The sequence below is a fragment of the Pteronotus mesoamericanus genome, unplaced genomic scaffold (genome assembly GCF_021234165.1).
Source record: "Pteronotus mesoamericanus isolate MK-2021 breed Mesoamerican mustached bat unplaced genomic scaffold, CSHL_Meso_final contig_68, whole genome shotgun sequence".
NCBI lineage: Eukaryota > Metazoa > Chordata > Mammalia > Chiroptera > Mormoopidae > Pteronotus > Pteronotus mesoamericanus.
Window position 1 is genome coordinate 23,846,045 of NW_026555234.1, and position 24,352 is coordinate 23,870,396.

At 36.8% G+C, this 24,352-nt stretch overlaps 1 protein-coding gene across 2 annotated transcripts in view; it reads left to right on the plus strand.

Moving 5' to 3' along the window:
• The window catches only part of KLHL5 (kelch like family member 5), a 63,576-nt gene continuing 39,224 nt past the window's right edge, over positions 1-24,352 (plus strand). Inside the window, exon 1 of one of the 2 annotated variants that reach the window (XM_054582049.1) lies at positions 1-160. Coding sequence is in view for 1 of the 2 variants with exons in the window: in XM_054582048.1 (XP_054438023.1) it covers positions 13,971-14,353 (383 nt within the window). In the remaining variant the exon portion in view is untranslated. Of the gene's footprint in view, positions 161-13,897; positions 14,354-24,352 lie in introns of those variants that run through there. The other variant, XM_054582048.1, reaches the window with a different exon arrangement.

The window sequence follows — 24,352 nt, forward strand, 5'->3', positions numbered from 1 at the left end:
CGGCGCCAGGGGTGAGGCTGCCAGGAAGGGGTTGGGGGCGCCCGAGGGGCCGAGCATCCCAGTCCACCACCCGCCGGCCCCCGTCCCCCGCCGGCCCTCCTCCTGGCGCCTGGCCGCCCCGCCCGGTCCTGACCCCCTGCCGCCTTGGGAGCCCTACTAGGTAAGTGGGACTTCCTCCTTGGTGTGGGGAGGGGACCAAGGCGGCGCGGCTGTGCTCCCCACCCCCACGCGACCCTCTTTACAGTTCTTGGCGGCCCAAGTCCCGCTGGGCCCTCGGGGAGGCGGCTCCGGAACAGCTCTGCCCCAAGGGGTGGGCCAGGCAGGCACTTCCCAAAACCTCATCCGGGGCTCGAACCCGGACAGGCCTCCCTGCCTCATAGCCCAGAGCCCTGTAGCGGTGTCTGGGTCGCCCCCGAGTTGTGCAAAGTTCTGGGCGCAGGATTGGTGGCGAGCGTGCTGAGGCATGGACCGCTATCCAGAATCTTTGCTCTTCCCCGTACTGTTCTGCTAATAAACAAACTGGAAACCATTTCAGATTTTTTCCCCCCATTACCCGCAGACTCTCATAATATAAGTTTTCATTTTAAGTCACTGCCTCACCCTGGAGTGTGGAGAATCAGAAAGGGACTTTATTTATTTCCATAAAAACCGGCGTGCCTGGTTGAAACTTTTTCTTTTAAGCATTTCATTGCGCACTTCGGGATCAAAAGCTAAGGAAGGAAGTTTGTTGTATCAAAGAGTAAAATATTACTGCCATCTTTTGTATTGTTCTGTTTGATAAAAATATATATTTGAATTGTTGATACGTTCACGAAATTCAAAGGGTACAAAAGGGATAATTATACAAAGTTTCTCTCCCCTCCCACGTGAGCACCCCAGCCAGCCAATATTACCACTTTCTTGTGCATCCTTCCAGAGATTATGTATATGCAAATAAACTTTTTAAAAAATGAAACTGTTGTATGTTAGTAAAGTTCCTTGCAGTTACTGGTGTCCAATAAATGTTCATTCTCCTTCCGTTTAGAAAAGTTTAATGAGTCTTTTTAGTTATTAGACCACTGAAAAAGCAATGACTTTTTTCTGGTTTTAAGCCTTTGTGGATTTAACTATATTGTGAATGTGCATGTTTTATTGGCTGGCTATGACTATGTGAATACCTTTACTCAAAAGTGAACACAGTATTTTTGGGTAATCAGCAGGTGTGTAGAAATCAATATGAAATTGTAGAAAAATAGGTCGTAATATACACAATGGATAGTTCCAAAAATGATTTGAAGCAACTTAGTATCCATATAGTACCATTGGGTGAAACAAAACTAAATGAGAAAATTGAGGCAGAACAGGAAAAAAGGGAACACAAAGTTAATAGGAAAAGATAATACTAAGTGCATACCATAAGATTGTATGATGGAGTTGACGTCTTTAAAATATCCCTACAGAAAATAGTGAATTTTGGACAATAGTGTTCTTCAATAAAGGGTGATAATAAAACTCTAAAGATACTTTCTCTGAAGAGTTAATTTGATCCATTCATACCATTTAAAATTATCTAGAACAGTGCTTCCCAGCCTGTGTCCTAAGAAATGAGAAATCAGTAGTTTATTACTTAGAGTAAGGTTCTGAGCTCAGGTAGGTTTGAGATAGCTGGGTGAGACCAGTTTCAATAGTTATTATTCTTTCTTGGCTACTGTTCAAGTTAACTCTTTTGAAGAGGGACATATTTTGTAACCTTTTCCAAATGTATTTGACTATGGCACACAAATTGAGAACCCCTGAACCTGTAGACATGGATGGATTACCTATGCTTCGGGGAGTTCTTCATGAGAATTTCCTGCAGCTGAGGTTTGATGGGAATTGGAAAGCAGAGAGTTTGAGGTTATACCAATTTGGTAAGAACCAAAGTAAAGCCAATGTAAAAGTCAGAATTTTAATATACTATATATTAAAGGTATAGGCTGTTTTTCCCCTGAATTCTTTCATAGTTCTTCATTGTTCTGCAAGTTGCTTGTTGGATCAAATGACCTCTAGGACGTTTTCCTATTCAGTGCTTCATGGGTACTCAGGGTCTTGAATTAGACTATGTTTAGGCAAAGAGAATTTCTTCAAGAATGACTTCAATTATTTTCAGATGTAAATATATGTGATTAGCATGTTCTTTTCATCACAAATATTATTGATACTATTAATTTACTATCAGATTCTAGACTTCTGTAATGGTAAAAGGTCTTAGAAAGCATGGTACAAAGTGGAAAATAATTTGGAGCCACTCTGAATCTGCTTTCTTCTTGTAAGATTAGAATGCTGACAGCACCCATTTCATTCAATAGATGTTGAGAGAGGAATAGGTACTGAGTAGTAACAGCTTTAAGGGTGAGGATACATAATGCACCGAGAATTTTTTAGCCCTGGCCAGTGTGGCTTAGTTGGTTGGGTGTTAAACTGCAAAGCAAAAGGCCATATGTCTGGGTTGCAGGTTTGGTCCCCGGTTGGGACGATCAATGTTTCTCTCTCTTTCTGCGTCCCTTCCACTCTCTCTAAAAATACGTTTAAAAAAAAATTGTTTAAGGAATCTTTTACTGTCTAAATGTTTTCCTGAGTGCAGATGGCATGAGTTTGGAGGGCAATGTGCTTGGTTCCTGCGTTTAAGCCAGCAAGTAATGAGAACTGAGAGAATGAGGGATTAGTCCAGGAATTTATCTAAATCAATTCAGTTCCTATGTTTGGATTTTGAGAGTTTGGGTAGTGAGGGATACTTCAATAGGGAAGTATTCTGTAAATGATGCAATGCTATACAAAATGTTACTATTCTGAAGACAAATGGGGGTTAGAGCTCTTCAGTGTCTTCACTCCATTTGTGAGGAAGGGGTTTGTTGAGTATATCAGGTAGGGTAAATTATGCAGTGGTAACAAAGGACCCTCACACCTGGCTTTAAAACAACAAAGGCATACCTGTCAGTCATAGTACGTGTCCAGTTAAGGTCGGCAGGACAGGTCAGTCGTCAGAGTCCCAGGTTGTCAGAGACTCCTTCTCAACACTGCTTGCACAGTTCTTAAGGCAGAGGAAGAATTTGTCAGGGGTATCTGTGTTAGACTAAAAGAGCAGACAAAAAAGGGAAGGGGTTTGGGTTCAAACTTTAGAGTATCTGGGCTGCCATTCCAATGTGCTCTTACACTCCCGTTGCTGTGCAGGTGAACGGGTCTCCTTAGGTTCCACTAAACGTTTAGGCTCAGGAAGCCACCATAGGCTTGTTCACTCAGGAGGATATCAGACAGGAACGGCAGCTTCCCAGCGGGGCAGCGTCCCCTGCTTCTCAGCAGCAGCTGTGCTCCTTACAGCGATCCATGAAAGCAGTTCAGGTAGTCATCTCGGAGACATCCTTTCAGGTGAACACTGAAGTGCAAGGAGACAAAGCTCATGGCAGATAAGTGCAGAAGCTACATAGGCTTTAAAAATCTCATGGACCACAGAAGAGTGTCTCGTACAATTCCATCGACTTAGCTTTCAGGGTCCCTGAAAGACATACCAGTTACAAAGCCATCACACTTAGGGAAGTCAGAACTGTGACATCCTATCAGGTATTAATAGTTTATTTATAGTTCCTCTGAGTCCAGGTGCAAATGTAATGATCATTTCTACTATGAACAATGTTGCCTGGTAACATAAGTGGCATACCTACTTCCATCAGAGCTAAAAGTCTTAGTTAACTAACTCAAGGTCAAATGCAGAAAAGGAAAAGATTTTAACTCTACTCCTACTTGTATTATCCATAGTATCTTCTGTAGTCCTTTTCATTTGGGAAGTATTCAATAATATACATTTTGCTTCCTTTGATGTAGTGTGTTTTAACTTTTAATGATGGAAAAAGTATAAAATAGGGAAGAGGGGTTGAGAGGAAGATAAGGATGGAAAGGTAGACAAAGACTACTGGATTGTTAAACATACTGAACTCCCTACCAAAGATCTTGGCTTCTATTTATCTTGTAGGTGATTGAGAACAACAACAACAAAAGTAAGTTTTAAATAAGAGTAATATGGTCAAGAACTGCACTTTGGAGCATTGTTTTCACTGTAGTTTGGAGAGTAGGTGAGAGGGAATCTTGACTTGAGGCTAGTTGCTCATTGCCACTTAATATTTGCTTTTCTTTGGGGAGATATTTCTCCAATAAGCAGAAAGAAGGACTACTCAATTCTGCGCTCTCTGAGAGTTTAGAATTGCTGGACAGATTCAGCACGGTCATTTGGAGGGGCCTGAACAGCTTGTCCTTCTAAATGTATTAGTGACCACCCCCGCCCCCCACCATTGGAGATTGGGAGTTTGGGAGGACTATGCCGCACTGTCTCCTTAGGCTCAGCTACACACTCAGAGAGTTTGCCCTCCACTGGTCTCCATTTGACCCACTAGCATACCTCATTTTGCTTTTTGCTGGAGTTAAAGATTGAACAGTCTTTCAGTGGCTATATTTGGTTTGCTTTTAGGTCTGGTTTTAGGGCAAGCCAGACTTTTCTTTAATGGTTAACTGCTTTAATTAACATTTGTAGTGATTAACTATTTCTAATTATGAGCAGCCAAGAAAGAGTGCTTCACATTTTTCTCCTGTTGCTTACACATTGCCTTTTACTACCCTTTCCTTACTCAACTTAATGCTGTTCTGTCTAATATAAATATACAGTTTATAAAATCTATTTGGTCCTGCAGCAGAATCAAACTGATCTGTGACTGACTTATGGATGCAGAGAACCAGACAATTTTGTTTGATTATATTTGTGTCTAAGAGTACTGATTGATTACCGTTTCCTCCCATCACCATAACGCTGCACAGAAGGCAAACACTTACTGGATTTGGTTCAGGTCAGTAAAAGACAAAATTATGGTTATCCACGCTATTACTTTTTATGGCACCTAAGATAGTTGGGTATCTCAGTACATGCCAGACAAGGAAATTTACAGTAGAGCAATTCTCAGCCTTGTGCCACAGCACATGTGTGTTTAATTCACAAAATCTAAGGCAGGGGTGGCAAGCAAATCTTTCATATTTTATCCATCATCAAGTCAAAGGGCTATTTTAAAAAGTAAACATTTTGTTATAATCAAGCTATGGTCTTTATTGTATCAAGTGCGATAACTTTTATAAGTGAGTTGGGGGTAAAAAATTAATTTAGCTGAGTTGAGGGAGTTGAAAAGCTTCTTTTAATGTTAATATGGGTCAGCACTTTGCCCAGAAGAAATAGTGACAGAAATTGGGAGGGATCCAAGCATGAAGGAATCTATGAGGTACTTGTACTTGGTGAATAAATGGCATTTTGACATTTAATAATGATGAACTTAACAGTCTTTGTTGTAGTAGGAGTGATATGTTCTTTACTCTGGTTTTTTTGTTTTTGTTTTTGTTTTTTCATTTTTAGTACCTTTGTTACTTTAAGTTTGGTCAGATCTTATTGGTAAGGAATTTAAGTTTGTCCTAGATATCTACCCTTGTACAAGTCAACTCTACTCTGAAATGTGCTTCCTCATTTGGACAATGGGGTTAAATATCTACCCCACCTCCTCACAAAGTAGTTGTGAGTTGCAAATGTGAATACTTTGAGAGCAAGAAGCAGTGTGGTATACCTGAAAGTACATGGTCTTTAGAGTGAGTTCTGGCTCAAAATGAACCTTGCTACTCACTTAGATATTTGTAACCTCACTTCATATAGGCGTCCTTATCTGTAAGGGGGGAGGGGAGGGGAATTACGCTGTTAGCCAGAGTTTTTGTGACAACTAAATGTAAAGTATTTCACATATTATCTTGCACATTTAGTAGGCACTTAGGAAATAGCTGCTATTACAAATCCAGGTCTTAACTCAATACATGCACCTGCCACTTGCTTAATCCCATTTTACTGAAGAGTAAACTAAAGACCATTAAAGTAAAGTGATTTGCCCAAATTATACAGTGAGACGGTAGGTGATTTAGCTGTTGGGCTCTTTCTGCTATAACACTTAGGCTACCATTAATAAGTGATAATGTGAAAAAATAATAGCAGAAGCACTCTCCACTAGCTACCTCTGAACAGACTCATAGCTTTAACCCAACACTTCTCTTCCCTCTGTAAAGTGTACGTACTGATCCCAAGGGCCAGCAGCTGAATGCACATGGCTGAGTAGGTGGCTCCTAGCAGACCTGCACTTCTGTGCTTACCTGTTGAGTTGGATACTTACAAGAAGTTCGCTGTGTTTACTCAGAAACCTGTTTTTAACATTAGTAACCATGTTAATTAATGGGTATGAAAACAAGAGAATTCTTTCTTTGAAAATTAAGGTGAATGCTTTGGGACATCTCAGCGTAAATGTGTTGTTAAGCAATTTGCTATCAAGTTGGATAACTGTAAGAGATGCGGGTGGGAGAATCATCGAAGTCTCCTGTCAAAGTTCCATGCACCAGTTAACTGTTTTTTAGGGGATCAGTGGTTTTCAAGGAAATAAGGAGCTCACACTAAAATGTAAATTAACAACATCACTAAGCATACTGTTTGCTTCAGCTGACTTTTTTTTTTCATGGTAAGACTTTCTTCTTGAAGTAAGCAGTGCATTAATTCACGCCTGGCACAAGCTTCCTATCTCATGGAGGACAGACTACAGCTCTCATGGGTTCATACCCTTTCAGAAGCACTTTTGCGCTGCCTCTCCATTTCTAGAAGCCACGAGTGGACATCACAGGTGGCGGACCACTGCGGGCATGGCTTACACCAGAAAGAGGGCCGCAGCGCAGTAGGAGGCCCGTTTCAAATACACAGCATTGACTCTCTGTGAAAGAATTCGTGAATAAATGTGCACTTTCTGTGTTTAAGTGAACAGTTTTAATATGTAAATAAAATTTTTACAGTTACAGATTTCTCCCCCTATCCAAAAATAGAACATGTCCTATGAAACCTCCTAAGCTGAAATGGTGTAAGGCAGTGATTTTTAACTGGTGTGCCACAAGAATTTTTAAAACATGCAATACCTGACCGTTTAATCAGGGGCACTGACCCCTTTCCTCTTCGATTGTCAAATTAAAAAAAAAAAAAAAGACAACAGGCAACAAAATCGCTGGTCAGTGTGAATGAATCAAAATTATACGCATTGTTTTCAGATCAGCCAAAAAATATGGTTTTCGGTGTGCCGCAGAATTGTAGTGATTAATGTGTGCCATGAGGTGAAAACGGATGAAAATTGCTAGCATGAGACAAAAAAGCAGTTACCACTCATTTGTATACCAAAATATTTTGGTGTTCCTAGACCCAAAAATAACTTACCAAATCATACCAAATAACACATAAACCCTAAAATAACACTATCATATAGTGGAAGCAGGAATGCACAAAATGAACTGAGAAAAAGCACAGTGGCTCACAGACACAGTTCACAGCTCTGACGGCCTGGCGCTGAGATGCTGAGTGGAGCTCCCAGGGGAGGAGCTTGGCCGGGCCGCTCTCGCTGCTGGGGGTGCCGCTGCTTCTATAGCAGTTCAAAGCTCAACAAATGCTCACCGCTATTTTTGTGTTTTGTCTTTCTTTGTGAAAGTGAAAATCCTCCTAATGATTTTTTTCAGTTAGCGAAAATAGGTTCTAATGTAAGTCTTTCATAACAGCAAAAATGGTGTGAAGTGAACTTTCAAGAAGTGGGGGATACCTGTCCTGACTTTTTCATTTAATGAGCCAACTATAGGTTTCATCTGACAAGTGGGCTTTTACTATACTGAGTTCCAATTTGATTGCAAATACGGTTGTGATCACTGCAGCTGTCTTAGTAGCCTTTCCATGTGCCTGTGTATCTTTCCCATGCTGCATTGTAATTTTAGAATTGAATGTCAGTTCTTGTATTCTAAGGGACTTGAAAGCCACAGTCCATTCTGTAACCTTCATGGAGTTTCTAGTCTACGGGAGGAGGCAGGCATTTCAATGAGATTACTGAGTTACCTGAGCAAGTAGTTAGGGATGCTGTATGCTCATATAGCAGCGAGACACAATGTAGTTTATAAAGATTAAAATTCACCCCACTTACATTTTTCACCTTGCTCTTATATAAGTATATATCACAGTTCTTTCAGGGTACACAAAAAAATAGAATCTCTATATTAGTGGCTTTTACCATGAAACTACTTCAATTTTCATTGTATGTCAGCTTTTTTGACTGCTGATTTCTTAATCTACCATGTAGTTTACAAAGCTAAGTCTCTTAGCTTGTTACAGATGAATTTAAATAAAATACTTATTTTAAATTTTTGTTTACTGTCTAAATCAGAACTATTTCCCAATTATTGTTAACAAGTGGTTTAATATCAGTTTTCAGAGTATATTCTAACTTTTTTTCATTATAAAGAAATTCCAGTGCCATGTGTTTGTGGTACCTAGTAGCAAAACAATGTAAAGATAAAAGAAAACCAATGTTAAGAACTCAGGATTCATCTATCTGCCCTTTAAATTTCAGATTTCTTAAATAGATTGATTTTAAACTTTAAGCTAGGTTGGGTTCTAGGCCCCTATTTCTCTTTTTGGTTGCTAGAAACAATTAAAACCAAATTTGTCTAAAGCTACACTCAATCCTTCCTACTTTCTTATTTATGTCAGTGTTACCATTCTTCTTCCGGTCACCCAGGTTTGAAAATGCTGTCAGCTTCGAATCCTTTCTGTCTCTTGGCCACAGACATTCTGTAACACCTTTAACATCCATTCTGCTGTCAGATCTTGTTGCCTGCGGCCAAGGTTAAACTATACCTGTCACCTTGAAGAGTTTTCTAACTGGTTTCCCTACTGGTGGTATCTTTCCTCACCAATCCATTTTTCACTGTTGCCAAGTTAATTTATTTTGCGCCAAACCTCTAAATCCTCAAATTAAGAACCTCATCCTCGCTCAAATAAAGGAGGTACTTTCATCTTGATAATTCAGTAAGGATTTTATTTAAGACTCTCTTCTGCTAGATTTTAAGATCTTCCAAATAAACATCTGTGCCATTAATTTATACATTTATTCTTCGATTTAAGTTCAAGTAACTACTTGAATGATGTACACTATATAAGTTGTTAGAGGTATAGAAGTCTCTCTCCTGATGGATTTTATTGTCCATTTTCTTATCTTTGAGTTCTTTCTGCATAAAGCACAAATATTTATTGAATTAACCTAAATACAGGATTTTTTTTTGCATTTATAGTATTTGCTTTTTATGAGGTTGGAGAGGTGATATAGAATATCTGGTATATTTCTGGAATTAAAATTAAACCTCAAATCTTGTCGTATCTGGGTATGTGAACTGATATTTTCTACCATCATAAATTTTTTAAATATTAATGGAATTTAAATTGTATGGGAACTATATTAGTTTTCAATTTTTTTTAATGAAATAGTCTGATAAAAGACTTAATTTGGCAAATTTTTAAAAGTATCCCAGGATTACCCATCTTGAAAGGATTCTTCTAAATCATGTGTTGTCACTCATTCTTGTTATAATTGAGAGAAAACTTGAGGTGCAAAGTGATACTGGGTTCATACAGTAAAATTAATTCTTGATGTGTTTATGTAACATATATATTTCATACTTAAATCTATAGGAATAGGTTCATTAAAATTGATTACTCGTAAAACAAATACTGCTGTTTTTAAAACTCTATGTGAAGAGACGTTTGTGTAATAATGATTACCCATGTAAACCAGTTACTGAAGAGCTGAGATTTAAATTGGTGAGTGAAGCCACACTATCAAAGTGAGCTCATCTGCATCTACCTTAATGACATTTCAGTGTTGCTATTGTAGTAGTGTCATCTTTTAAATTCACAAACTTACATCCACAGCTTTCATTACATTCTTAAAGATATTTATTATAATTTATAAACATTAAAAAAAAACCAACAGTTCCAAAGTAGAATCAGCCGTTCCATTATGTAAACCTATAGAGTAAGGGTATCTGACAATACCAGAGCTGGCTGCATGTGGAATAACTGGACTTCTCCTATGCAGCTGATAGAAGTGTAAGAGGTGAATATATGCATGCCTTATGATCTGGCAGTTTTGTTTCTGTTCATGTGTACATGTATACCAGAAAACACATCTAAGAATCTTCGTAGCATTACTTGCAAAAGTCTGAAACTAGAAACAACTCAAATGTCTATTAGCAATAGGGTAGATTTTACTGGTCATATATTTATACAGCGGAATACTGTATAGCCATAAAAGCCAACTATCAGCTGCTACAGACAACAACACAGACTAATTTCAAAACAGTGGTAAAAAGAATACATTTATATGAATTTCAAAAGCAGATAAAATTAATTTATGCAAAAGACAGTGGCTACCTTTTGAGGTAAAGCATAACAAAGGCCTCTTGAGTGCCTTTCTTAGCCAGGGCACAGTTCATATTGTGAAAATTCACTGAGCTCTCCCATTGTGACTTGTACACTTTTCTATTGAATGTTAAACTTCAATTTTAAAATGTTTTTAAAGGTGCAGGCACTAGTTGCTATAATCCATTTGGAAAATAGAATAGAAAAAATTATTTGCAAAACAAGTAGATAGAGCTGATATCTGTAATGTAAGAAAGAGCTTCTAGGTGGTTATAAGGGAAAGACAAACAGCCCAAGAGCAAAATAGTCTAAGAATATAAATACATAGTTCAGAAAACTAGAAGTTAAAGTGGCCAATAAATCTGTGAAAATATGCTCAAGTCCGGCAGTCATCTCACATTAAAATAATTATAATACTCGTGTTGACAGTTGGGTCTAAGAAAATAGATTAGAAGGGTATGTTCTCTCTAGCTTTGGAAATGTGAATTTGTCTTTAAATATAAAATACACATACCTTCAACCCAGCAGTTTCATTCCTGGGAATAAATTCCATAGACATAAAAGCCTCACACATATTTTTATTCCAACTTTATTTTAATAACATAAAACAAGAACCTGAAATCAACTTAGATGCCCATTAACAAGGAGATAGTTTAATAAATTGTACTTTACAATAATGAAATATTATGCAACCATTAAAGAGATCATTATTAGTTCATTTATGTGTATATATGTAATTGAGAAAAACAAAATGCCACAAAGATACATACAGTATGATATCTCTTTCATAAACAATAATAAAACTCCTACGTATGTATATGTAAGTTTGTATATGATTTTATATTCATGAAGAAAGATGTGAAAGGCTTTACACCAGCCTGTCAACACTGATTACCGGGGAGAATGAGTGGAAGAGGATTGACAAAATAAAGGTCTTGGTAAAAAAAAAGGATGCAATGTAAGTCCACTGACACAAAAGTTTTGAAATTATATATATATATATATATAAATCTCAGTGGTTAAATGCTGCAACTTGGCTTTTGTTAACCTGAGGTCTGGGTTGAGATCCTTTTAAAATCAGGATGCCTATTTCAATGGTTAATCTCCCACCTGCATCTCTAGACTATTCAGAACAGCTACTACATCAAAGAGGTCTGTGTTTAATTTATATCTTAATATCTTGGTGTAAAGGGCCTTTGGGCCCTCTTGGGGGGGGGCATGATTTAATATTTTAACACTCTCATCTCCTTAAGTGTTTGGATTTCTCCTCTGTATTATGTTGAGAAATGTCTGACATCTCAGTAGGCTTTCATGAAGTTCCATTCTTGAGTTCAGGCTTCAACAGTCAATCAAACTTACTTCTAAATATTGGAGCTACTACATCATAAGTAGAATCCTGATAAATGCTCTTACATTCATAGGTTGAATCCAATTAAAAATAATATAAAATTCTATTTATCAAAATTCAGTCTTCATTTGTAATGTTCATTTAATTATCCTATCCTATGCCAGAGTCTGTTTAAAACCTCTTTAAAAAACATTTGTTATTCATTTTTCTATTTCTTGTGGTGCCTGTACATATAAATGCTTGGTAAATACTTATTTGAATGAAGACAATGATGACAAGATCATTGTGGACTCCCGCAATGGCAGTTCTCATTGTGTGGGTGTACACCATGCACTGCAAGGTGTTTACCATCTCTGGCCCCTGCCTCGCTCAAGGCCTATAGTACTTTTCGGTCGTTCCAACAAATAACATTCCACCCCAACTTCCAGCACTCCTTTTTGGATGTGGCAGGGAGGCAGGGGGTGTTGGCATTGATACTGTCCTTGTTGAGAATCACAGGGCTAGAGGAATTGAAGTCTTTCTGAGGATGGTAGTGCCTATGCTAAACCTCGAAGGATGAGTAGGATTTTAAAACCACAGAAATTGGGGCACAAGCAGCGTATAAAAGAGGGAGCAACATAGCGTAAATACCATCTTCACAGATGAAATGGCATGTCTACATTGAATGAAACGGCATGTCTACGTTGAAAAAGAAAGTTGGACAGGTAGAATGAAGTTAGAAGGGTGTTGCTAAGGAGTCTTACAGAGGTGAGAGGAGAGGGAAGTGCTGTTTCTCTCTAACGCAACTCACATACTGCTGCCAAATTAATTTCCTAAAGCACTGCTCTGTTCAGCAGTCCACTTAAAATTGCCTGCTAGTTTTTACATCTTTGCTCTGTGCTCAAGGTGTTTTATCTCTTCATATTCATCCAACTTTATCTGTACCACTCCTTAAAATTAATTAGGTGTGTCTGGCCGGCTGATTAAAATAGTATTTCCTTCTTTGTCAATATGCTCACTTCATGCTTTTTTTTTTTTAATGTCTTTCCTCCTATGTCCATTCTATCATCATTCTACCTTTTCAACTTCTTCCTACTCTTGGAAGGCTTCTCTCTAGTGGAACTGGCCCATGCATTCACACCATCCTGATTCTCTCCTTCCTCTTGCTTACAGTATTTATGGTTTGTCCTACAGTATTTAGCATACAATTGTAGATGGCTTTTCATGCCTCTCCTTCTTCTTTCTCTGAATAATTTTTATTCTTCTAAAGAGATGTATGGGATTAAGATACAGAGATACAAACCTCACAATGTATTTTAAACCTCCAAAGCAGGTTTTTATTTCTTGGTCAATTGATAAAAGCTATTGCCTTTTGAGTGAAATATTTGAGATAGTATTAGATACTGAGCACCCTGAAAAATGTCTTTTTATATTTAAATTATTGTAGTGATTATAGAAATTTGGATATCATACTAAATCATAGCCCAATCCTAATTTTAGAGCAATACTGGTTTCATGTTATTTAGTTGAAGAAGAATAACTACTACCATATTTTGATCCTTTGTAGTTTTTAAACTTTTTCTTCTCCTTATTCTTTGCCCAAATGACATCTTACCCAGGATCTTACTATAGAATTAAATGCATTCCTTTGCTGAAGTGAGAAGACAGAGGTGGAAAGCAACTGGGGCCTCACCTTTGTTCTCCTCCCTCCTCATCTCCCATGCAAAGAGCACTGCTTGAAAAATCACTACAACTCATGGAACTTAAAAAAATGCTTATTTTAAAAAAAAAACATTGTTTTTGTGATATCTCTTTTGAGGACTGAGTGTAAAAATAGAAACACGTTAATTTTACAGTGATTTTTAAGTACAAAGAAAAATGCTCAGGAACAAATGTCGTGTTTCAGCAATAAAAGAGTTAATATACTAAGCAGCAAGGACAGCGCTTTCTGTCTCTGTCATTTGTGGTTTAAGGAAGGGGGTAGTGTTCTGCATTTGAAAGGACTTTAATGAATGCTGTCAGTGTTTGTGAGAGCTAATGGTCAGTATGGGAAAGGGGAGCAGGGGAAAGTGCTCTAGCTGCTTCAGGATAGGTGGATGAGAGTTTGCTCTGATTGAACGGAATGTTCCACCGTGTTTCATCTTTATTCATTAGCCTTTGTTCTTTATAATCTGATATAGTGGTATAAAAGTGAATGCAGATATATATGTGAATGTGATTTATTTTCCTTTCAATCTGTTTATTGTGTACAGCAGGGCATATACTTCTCTTGTCTTGGTTGGATGCACAAATCTCTGTGCAGTGCTTTTTGCCCGTTGCCTAGACGATCACTTGGTTTCTCTGAGGATGTCTGGTTCTCGTAAAGAGTTTGATGTGAAGCAGATTTTGAAAATCAGATGGAGGTGGTTTGGCCATCAAGCATCATCTCCTAATTCTGCAGTTGACAGCCAGCAGGGAGCATTTTGGAATCGAGGACAGACTGGAGCAAACGGTGGGAGAAAGTTTTTAGATCCATGTAGCCTGCAATTGCCTTTGGCTTCAATTGGTTACCGAAGGTCCAGCCAACTGGATTTTCAGAGTTCACCTTCTTGGCCAATGGCATCCACCTCTGAAGTCCCTGCCTTTGAGTTTACAGCAGAAGATTGTGGCGGAGCACACTGGCTGGATAGACCAGAAGTGGATGATGGCACTAGTGAAGAAGAAAATGAATCTGATTCCAGTTCATGCAGGTTGATTATTTTCTTACTGTTAGAAATGGGGCGTGGGGATATATTCTCTATAATGTCTTAAAGTAAGTTAATATTATATTTAAAACTTATGAATCTATATGGCTATGCCTCTACATGCATACACATGTATAATATTCTGGTATGTATATGTGGTAGTTTTGGTATTTAAAAAATATTCTAATTTTAATTTTAATTCTGTAAAATTATAAAGACAACAAATAGCATTCATTTGGAAATATCTTGTATTCCATATATGGATCTGGCTCTGTCTTGAAGAATACGTAGGAGCAGTTTTATGCATCATTGCCTTGCAGTTTGGTTCATTCTTTTACCTTCCTTAATCACAGCAAAACTATCAAAGACATTTCTATAGTACAGTTTTTTATGACATTTTAGTTTGCAACAGATTATAGAATCATTTTAAAATCTTAATGAAAATGAAAGATTTTACAAGGAAATAACACTGTAGTTGTCAATATTTTTCTTACACCATGTGGTTGTCAACAGTATTTTTCTTACGGTTATTTCTCTTTGTCTTGTCTATGTTGCAGCTCTCCAGACTAATACAGAGAATACAGTAACATGTCTTTTTCTAAGATGACAGCTACTAATTCCAGTTACCTTCACTTCACTGAAAATTGTGCTATTTAGGGAAATGAGGAACATTCCTTCAGGAGAGTTTAAGGGAATGTAGAGGGGTTAGATGTGGTCAACTGGTGAAGAGGGGGCACGAGGGGGAAATGAATTTGAGGAGAGAAAATAAAACATTGGAAATTTTATAATGATTTTTATCTATATTCATCCTTGGAATCTGGCTTTATCTTTGCAATGGATTTTCTTTTTAATGAGTAGCATACTACTGTAGCATATTATGTAACAAGTTAGAACATGAAAGTCATCTTTCTGATTCATCTACACTCAAATATTTCCAATTATTTAAAGGTGCAAATAGCTTATCATTTGTGTAGTTTGATTGTGGGTTCTTTTTCTTTTTAATAGATGAGATGGAGACAAAATGAGTTCATATATTCAAATATATCTTACTTGAGGATATTCACTGCCTTCTAACCTTTAGAACATGGAATTATGTAGTAGTGTTGGAATAATAGCACATATAGACCAGTCATATATAATCATTTGTATAATGGAGAAAAGGGAATATCTTCACATAGATAACTAGTGTATTTCATTTAAAATTTTTTAATTAGTTCATGACTTAACATTATCTTGAAGGAATAGGAAAAACTAATTTAATATGGAGATCAATTGAGTTAATGTGCTTTCATTGTTTTGGTTGTTTTTTTTTTCTTTTTCCTTTTTCTTTTTTTTTTTGAGACTTGTTGCTATAGGAGAATAATGTATATAGTAAAAGGTTCAGGGTTTATCACTTCTGTGGGAAACCAAAGAATAATTATTTTTTCCATTTGAAAATCAATATACTGTATAAAGAATATTTTAACAAAATTAGACAAAACAAGCCATTCATTTACCAGCATAAATTATAAAAATCTTAACATATATCTATGACTTGAAGAGATTTTACATATGTGATTATAAAATTTATATATGTGAATAATCTTGGAAAGGTTATACACACAGTGGTTACTATAATTCCTTTCAACAAAGGTAGTTTGCATACCTAATGATTACTGAAATGAAATTAATCTATTCTTTAGTATTCATATTTAAATATCTTGTTGGATTATTCATTATAAAGGAAAAAGATTGCCTTTTTTTACTGAGATTGCTATGTGCATACTTCAAGAATGTAAAATTGATATTTTTATTTATAGGAGATGTAAATGTAAGAAAATGATGTTTTTAAAAATCTGAAATGTAGTTGTTTTAAAAATTTTGGTCAAGGAGATTGATAATGTAAAAAATAAAATGGGAGTGAACAGTTCAAATCTATATAGCAACCAAACTATTTCTAAGATATTCAAAAATAGAATGTACTTAAATTGTCTCTGATTTTTAGATATAAGAGGAGAAATATGTCAAAGTAATTTCATTTTTCCAGTGCTTTAAAATTTCTATCTTAACATTTTATTGCAAAAAAACCAAACATTCTAGATTTTAGAAATGTCATTTGTGTATATTTTTTTACTTCTCCATTTTTCTAGATTAAATATATCTGATTCTTACATCTTCCGTTAGTCCTCTGGCTTTGAGTCTTTGATTTTTGTCCTACTTCTTTGCCACCAGCTTTTTGATTAAATGAGCATTCTCTTTAGGTAGTTGCCCTTCTACTATAAACAAATCAGAAACGATCACGGTTAATGTCAAAAGAAGCTATACAAATACTCATCAAATTTTTGTGTATAACTTGGGAATGACTCCTTTTCTTAAATAATATTTGCAAATAATAACATATATAGTAAACATTTTATGAGTAGACTATAGATTGATAAAATGTTGAAGACAGTGGGGAAAGACATCTGACATATGGAGAATTTCTTATTTAGGCAGTAATAATATTTATTATTTAGATCTCAAAACTTAAAGTGACATTTTCAGTTATTAGGAAAAGGAAGAACACTGGGTGGTTTTACACACACAGAATCCTAACACCTACAGTGGGTCTGGACAATTTAAAGCAGGACTTCGCGGGCATCACAGGTGGTTGATATGTATGATCAGTTGTGTGCTGGCTCAGAGAAATGTCTGCCTGAGAAGTAGCCTTCTGGTAGTTCCTGCTGCCGCAGACTTAAGTGAAGTAAAAGTTTCTCTTCTTTTAACTTTGATCTCGGGTCTATAGTTTAGCCACCTTTTCTCTATAGGAGTCATCTAAGTCATTACTTTGATATTAAAATACAAACTTTAGTTTTTTTATACCATGAGGAATTTTAGACCCTAGTAACAGAGTTGCCACTTTTTATGTGAACTTGAGGTTCGTAAGGCCTTAATTCATGATGAATTCTTAACAGAGCCAGCAGGTTTACACATGGCTCACCATGTGACTATGATACAGACAGACACGGTTTACACTTCACTTGATGTGCCAGCTTTGAAATTATGTAATTTTTGACATTTTAAGTTGGAGTAAATTCATTTCAAATTTTGTTTATAAAGTTAGACTTTAGTGCCAGGCTATTTTTTAATAAATAGGCATCAAGTGTTTTGCGCTTTACAAATATTCAAGAATAATAATACAATAATACAGTTAATGCTGACCGGATGCTTACTCGCTGTGAGGCACTGTTCTAAGCACTTTAGTATATTAACTCATTTGGTCTGCACAACAGATTTCTGAGTTAGACTGCTTCTCTTATACGGGGTTGGGCAAAACTAAGTTTATAGTTGTTAGTATGGAAAATAATACAGTAACTAATAAATAAGAATACAAGAATAAACTTGGGTTTTGGGTACTCACAGCTATAAACTTACTGTTGCCACACCCTATATTCTAATTTTGCAGATGAGGCCAACAAGGCACAGAAAGGCTAACTCATGCAAAGTTAGTGAGTAAAATGAAACTGCATTTAAACAAATAAATCATACGTATCTATTTATTATCCCCACTTGAGGATATGTTTACTGATTTGAGAGAGAGAGAAGGAGAAACATCAATGTGGGAGAGAAACATCTATCTGTTGCCTCTTGTACATGCCCTACCCAGGGATCAAGCACACAACTTCGGTGTGTGCCCTGACCAGGGATCAAACCTGCCACCTTTTGGTGTGCGTGATGACATTTCAATCAACTGAGTCACCCGGTCAGGGCATAAATTTTATATTTTTAGAACAGTTTTATATTTAGAGGAAAATTGTGAAGATAGTATATGGTGAATTCCTCTATGCTCAACTCCCAGTTCGTCCTAGTATTATTATCTTATTAGTATGGTGCATCTGTTACTATTAATGAATTAATATTGATACCTTATTGCTAACTAAAGTTCATACTTTATTCAGACTTCCTTCATTTCTACCTAAATGTCCTTTTTCCGTTGCAAGACCCTATCCAGGATTCCATGTTACATTTACTCATCATGTCAGTCTCCTCTGGGCTGTGACAGTTTCTCACACTTGACCTGTTTGTGATGACTCTGGCAGTTTTGGGAATACTGCTCAGATGTTTTGCAGAATGTCTTACTCACCTGGGATTTGTCTGATGTTTCCCTCATAATTAGACTGAGGTGAGTTTTGGGGAGGAAGACCGCAGAGGTAAAGTGCCATTTTCATCGCATCGTACCAAGGACACATACTCCCAGCCTGACTTACCGCTGTTGATACTGACCTTGATTGCTTGGAAATAGCTGCATTTTGAACCCAAACAATTAATATGTAGATTTCATGCTTACAGACCAGTAGGCAGTTCTCTGTGACTATTCAATCACCTTGTTCAACTTGGATTAACATAGCAGTTAACGACTGGCTCTGACTGGTGCCAGCTTCTCTCTCCAGTTAATTTTCTTATCTAGTTCTTGAAAACAGTAAGCCTGTCTGGCTTACAGGTATATTCGCTTGACGCAGCCTCAAATCTTCATCTGCTGTCAGCAGACCTGTCTGATTGGTTGCTTGCTACTCTGTGTTTCCACTATAGATCTCCTGAATCCTTGATCAGATGATTTGCTATTCCTCGACTCAGCCTGAAGGCATTTAGGTCCTCCTCCCCAAACATGGGGTTATCTTCATAATACGAGCTTTTCTCCAGAGCTCTCTCCTTCTTGACCCTCTTTGTGTTCTCTCTGCATCTCCTTGTTTAAACCAGTCTGGTTTGGTTTGAAATTAAAATTTTCTACATTTCCACATGAAACATTCTATTTCCAAAGATGGCAAAGATTAAACTATAACGCACTTCTGTCTGGGATGGACAGATGACATTGTCTTCCCTCAAACACACATACCCATTCATAGTATGGATTCCCGGGACGTCAGCTATGGAACCTCTCCCCAGAAAACACTTTCTGTGTGGGTGCAGGTGCAGCCATGTATATGCATATGTGTGTGTGAAATATTTTGCATACAGTTCAAGCAGTTCTTGAACCCCTAATACCTATCTGTATGCTCTATCGGTCAGCATTCATAGTTTTAAACAACGGAAATCGACTGATTTAAACAGAATAAGAATTTATTATTTAAACAGAATAAGAATATATTAGCTCTGCTTCACAAGTTCACTCAGAGACCCAGATTCCTTCCATATCGGTCTCCAACCTGTAAGGTGTTATCCTTTCTTTATGGTCAAAGCTTACTCAGCACCCCCTCTGCATTCCAGCTTACAGAAAAGACCAAAGAAAGAAAAGGAGGACATTAAGCAGGTAACACAAGTTGGATATATCAGTTCTGCTCATATTCTATTGTTGAAAACCTAGTCACATGGCCACAGCCAGCTGCAAGAGAAGTTCAGAAATGTAGTTTCTACTTATGTAAGTAGGTGTGTCCAGCAAAATGTGTCCAGCTAAAACTCATTACCGTGGTACAAATGAAGAATGGTTTGGGGTTACAATCAACGGAATGCAAGAGGTGAAGACAGCTGAATAGGACTGTCAAGAATTCTTTGCATCTAATTTTTCAATTAGATTTTTTCCCGTATTATATTTTTATCATAGAGACATTGGAAAACAGAAACAAGCAAAAATAAAAAAAGTACAAATCACTGATTACCCTGCCACCTCAAAGTAACCATTAACAATTTGGGGAAATGTCTTTCCAGTATATTTTCTCTACGTATATAATAAAAAGTATGTTTTTAGAATAAAAATCTCAATCTCATTGTACATACTGTCTTGCAACCTGCTTTCTTTGCTCTAATATAAATATTAAAATTAGGACTCTAGTCCCAAAAGACAGAAGCCAAACTCAAACTGACTTAGGCAAAAGCTAGAAGTTTTTGGTTCACATAAGTAAATAAAAAGTCCAAAAATAGAGCCTAGCTTTAGACATGGCTGGATCCTGTTACTCAAATAACTCTGGAAATCTCTCTCTCTCTCTCTCTCTCTCTCTCTATTCCATTTTCCTCCGTGATGACATTTTCTCATGCAGTAGCAATAAAGCCACTAACAGCATTAAGTTTTCTATTTATCAGCTTAGCAACCTCAATGTAAAGAGAGTGACTTTTTAAAGAATAACAACAAACATGCTGAAATTGGTTCTGATTGCCAGGAGATATGATACTCTCATTGACCAGGCCTTAGTTCCTTGCTCTCCTCTGCACGGGGAAGAGTCAGCTCTGCCCCAAACCATGTGGACTGAGGCAGGAAATGTGCGGTTTCTCAAACAGTAGAGCTGGGCCTGTTACCATAGGAGGAATTCTGAGTGGGCACAAACAGTTAATGCTTCTAGCACAGCTTTCTGTGTCGTTAGATAATTCTCCTACATCTTTTGAAATGGTTGCATCATTCTCCTATGCACAGATATAATTTTTGTTTGTTTAACCAATATTCTTTTTTTTTGGAACTTAGGTGGTTTTTAATACTTTGCTGTCAGAAACAACCCGCGATGAACCGTCTCTGCAGCTAGATCTCTATACGAAAAGATGATTCTTTCCCTGGATAAAGTCCTAAGGGAATGCACATTTTTAGGGTTTTTAATTTGTATTCTCAAAGTCCTATCAGGAATATCACTACTATTTTAATTCTCGCCAGTATTGCATGAGAGTATCCACTGGCCCTTCCTCTTCACCCACGTTATTATTTAAGAAAATGTGATTCTTATAAACAACATTTCTTCTGATTACCACAGATATTCTAGCCAGAGGACCAGGAAAAAAAAACTATTAAATTCCAAAATCGGAAAATATTTGTCCTGAGAAGAGAAAAGGTGACGGTATTATTTTTCCTTGTATATTGTCATTTCTCTACACAACTGCCTTGTCCTCTCCTTGAAGGGACAGTCCCAATGCCTCTTCTCCTCGCTCATCTAAATTCTAAGACATATTCCAAGTCTCACCTGCTATTTGTAGAAATCACAGAGAAATAGATTTTCAATGCTCCATAAGTGGCCTATCCCCAGGTGTTTGTATTGTGGGTTAGGTTGTCTGCTGGGTTAACTAAGGCCATTTTAATTAGGAAGTATGAAATTTAGTTATAAAAATTGATAATGCTGGGGTCATTTTTTAAACAGGCAACCAATTAGCCTTGGCCAGGTGTCTCAGTTGGTTGGAGTGTTGTCCCGATTCACCAATGCTGCGGGTTTGACCCTCAGTCAGGGCATATATAAGAATTAACCAATGAGCGCATAAACAGATGGAGCAACAGATCGATGTTTCTCTCTCTCTCTTTTCATTCATCCCCCTGCCCTTTAAGATCAATAAATAATTTTTTTTTAAAGACAACCAACTAATCAACATTATATAAAGACAAGAGATTGAGAATACAGGCCTTCTCATTGGCCATAAAAAGCACAATTCTACTAACAGTAGCTTACTTAGATTGTTTACTTATTTTGTGCTAGGGCTATGCATTCATTATTTCACTTAATAATCCTCCAATGAGGGATCCTTTGAAAGAAAGTACTATGTATTACTTATTTTTGTTCTGCTACTAAAAAAGGTAAAGCTTAAAGGAATTAAATAATTTGTGCAGAGTGATACACAGTGACAAGGAGTTTGAATGAGCACTATAGAATGGAGCGTTCCGCATTGACAGAGTGTTCTGTATCTGCACCATCCAGTTTGGCAGCCACTAGCCAGCCCCATTGGGGCCGTTGAGCATTTGAAATATGACTAGTCCAGCTAAAGAACTGAATTTTTTATTTTAGTTAATTTTAGCTAAAATAACCCCATGGGGTTAGTAGCTACTGTATTAACACAGTTCTAGAACCTTCCTAAAATGCTCTTAATTACACATCATACCTGTCCAATTCAACCCTCCAGGCCAAAGTACATAAGGAGGAGAAATAATAAGGAGGTATTACCGTTGTCAATTATACAGAGCTAAAGTATTGAAGCAGCTTGACCTCTGTCCCATGGAAACCTAAACAACTCTTGTGCTCTTATACCGAGTTAAGGGGCAGTCATAGAGCAATAGATTTTTGTGTAAGATCATTAATTCTAATGTCTTTTTTTCCTGTTCAGTTATCCTCATTCATAGTGTACCATTATTTTCCCTTTATGCCCTTGTGCTCATTGATGCCTGTGGGTAAAGTTAAGCAAGAATTTCCATTCCTTTGTGAATGGTTGGCCAATACTCTGAATGTCTCCTGGTTCTGGCTTTGTAACCAGCTGCCTATGTGTCTTTGATCCTTTTAGCGACTTGAGGCCTCAAATTTTCTCATCTGCAAAAGAAGGGAGTTGAATTAAATGATTGCATATGTTCCTTCTAGATGTAAAAATTCTGTTCATAATTTTTTGAATGCCTAAGGTCCTATAGTTGAATGGATATGCAGTAAATTAATTTTGTAAGTTTTTACATTCTTAAAATGTATATGCAGAGTCCCAAATTTTTAAATAGTGAAACAAGAAATGCTAGAAAGCTATGTAGTTCTTAAGTCTATCAGATGACTTTGTTCCTTCCTCATTTATATATACAGGCAACATATAGTTATACAGTACTCAATACATTTTTATGTTAATGATTTTAAATGTAAGTTGAGTATGTTATACCAGACTTTCCAAGTCATTACACTAATAATACTCATAGTATACAATACATCCTTTCTAGATAATATATATTTTGCTTCTATTATCATTACTGACAGTTATCTTCCAAGAACTTTTTCTAAGGTCTGTTTTTGTTTGCCATTGAAAATGCCCGAGGCTGTGAGGACTCAGGTATAGACATCTATTGGTCACAACACCGCCAACTTCCAAAAATGATAAACCTCAATGTGATGTGAGAGTTCTTGTGAGCACAGTCTGTGTGAGTGCTCTTGCTTGAGTGACCTTCCATATGTGTATTTTACCTCTTCCTTCATCTAAGTCCTCAGTCCCCTCCATTCAACTCGGGAATAGAGAAGGAAAGGATGGAAAAGGCATACCTGCTCTTAGCCACCTTAGCCTTGAGGTGATGCAGTTCATTCCACCATAAGACCACATCGATCTGCGAGAAACACTGGGAAATATAGCCTGGCTATATTCCAAGAAGGAAAAGAGAAAGCTGTTTTGGTGAACGCATAGCAGTCTCGATGAGGACCCTTTTTCTGCCATGAATGAACTCTGTAGCTCCTGGCAAGGTTCTTAATCCCCTTGCCTTCAGTTCCCTTTCCTTGAAAAGTAAAAGATCCAATGACTTCTTGTTATAAGGTTATTAGGTGTTTGTATTAAGAAAATTCTCTTAAGATACAGTGAGGCTTGGCTCAATAAAGCATTTATCAGAATCATAATATCCTTAAAAGTTAATCTGATGAGAAATGAGAACTAAGTTATGGCACAGTTGGTACTTTTATAGTTAATTGCATAGCCAACAGATGTTGATTAGTTAATTCAAGTGATCTTGGAGAAAAGATCTCCAAGGGTGGGGGAGGGTAATAATTTATGAGTTCATTCTTAGTCCTAATTTTTTTAATTTTTTAGTGTCAGTAAATCATATAAAGACAGAACTCATACTTTTCAAATTCTAATTTGTAAATTTCAAATAATTTTTATATTAGGCCATCAAAGTCCTTTAACCTATAAGTTATAGTTTATCTGGGCTTTTGAAGACTGACCAGAGAATGAAATGAATTATGTATAACACAGTTTTTTAATGACAATATATTTCCTGTTTTACATATCTTATAAGTAAGCTTGAAACCTAACCCATTTTTAAGTAAAGGATGACTTGGATTTATAGCTGCCTTTCTGGCTTCCAAAAATGACCTTTTACACAATTAAATATAATGTTAGGAGATATGGTTATTAATATGAATATAGCTTGGCTCTTTTTCAGCAGAGATGTTGTGTTGACTAGAGAAGAGACGTCAAAAGAGTATGTGTAGTTATTAACTAACAGATGTCACGTTCATTTACAGTGTTTGCAAGACACATGTATGATTTGAGCCAGCATTGATTTTAAAAGACAAAAATGATGACTGATTATACATTAACATTGGCTGGCAGCATTGATTACTTCTATTACAG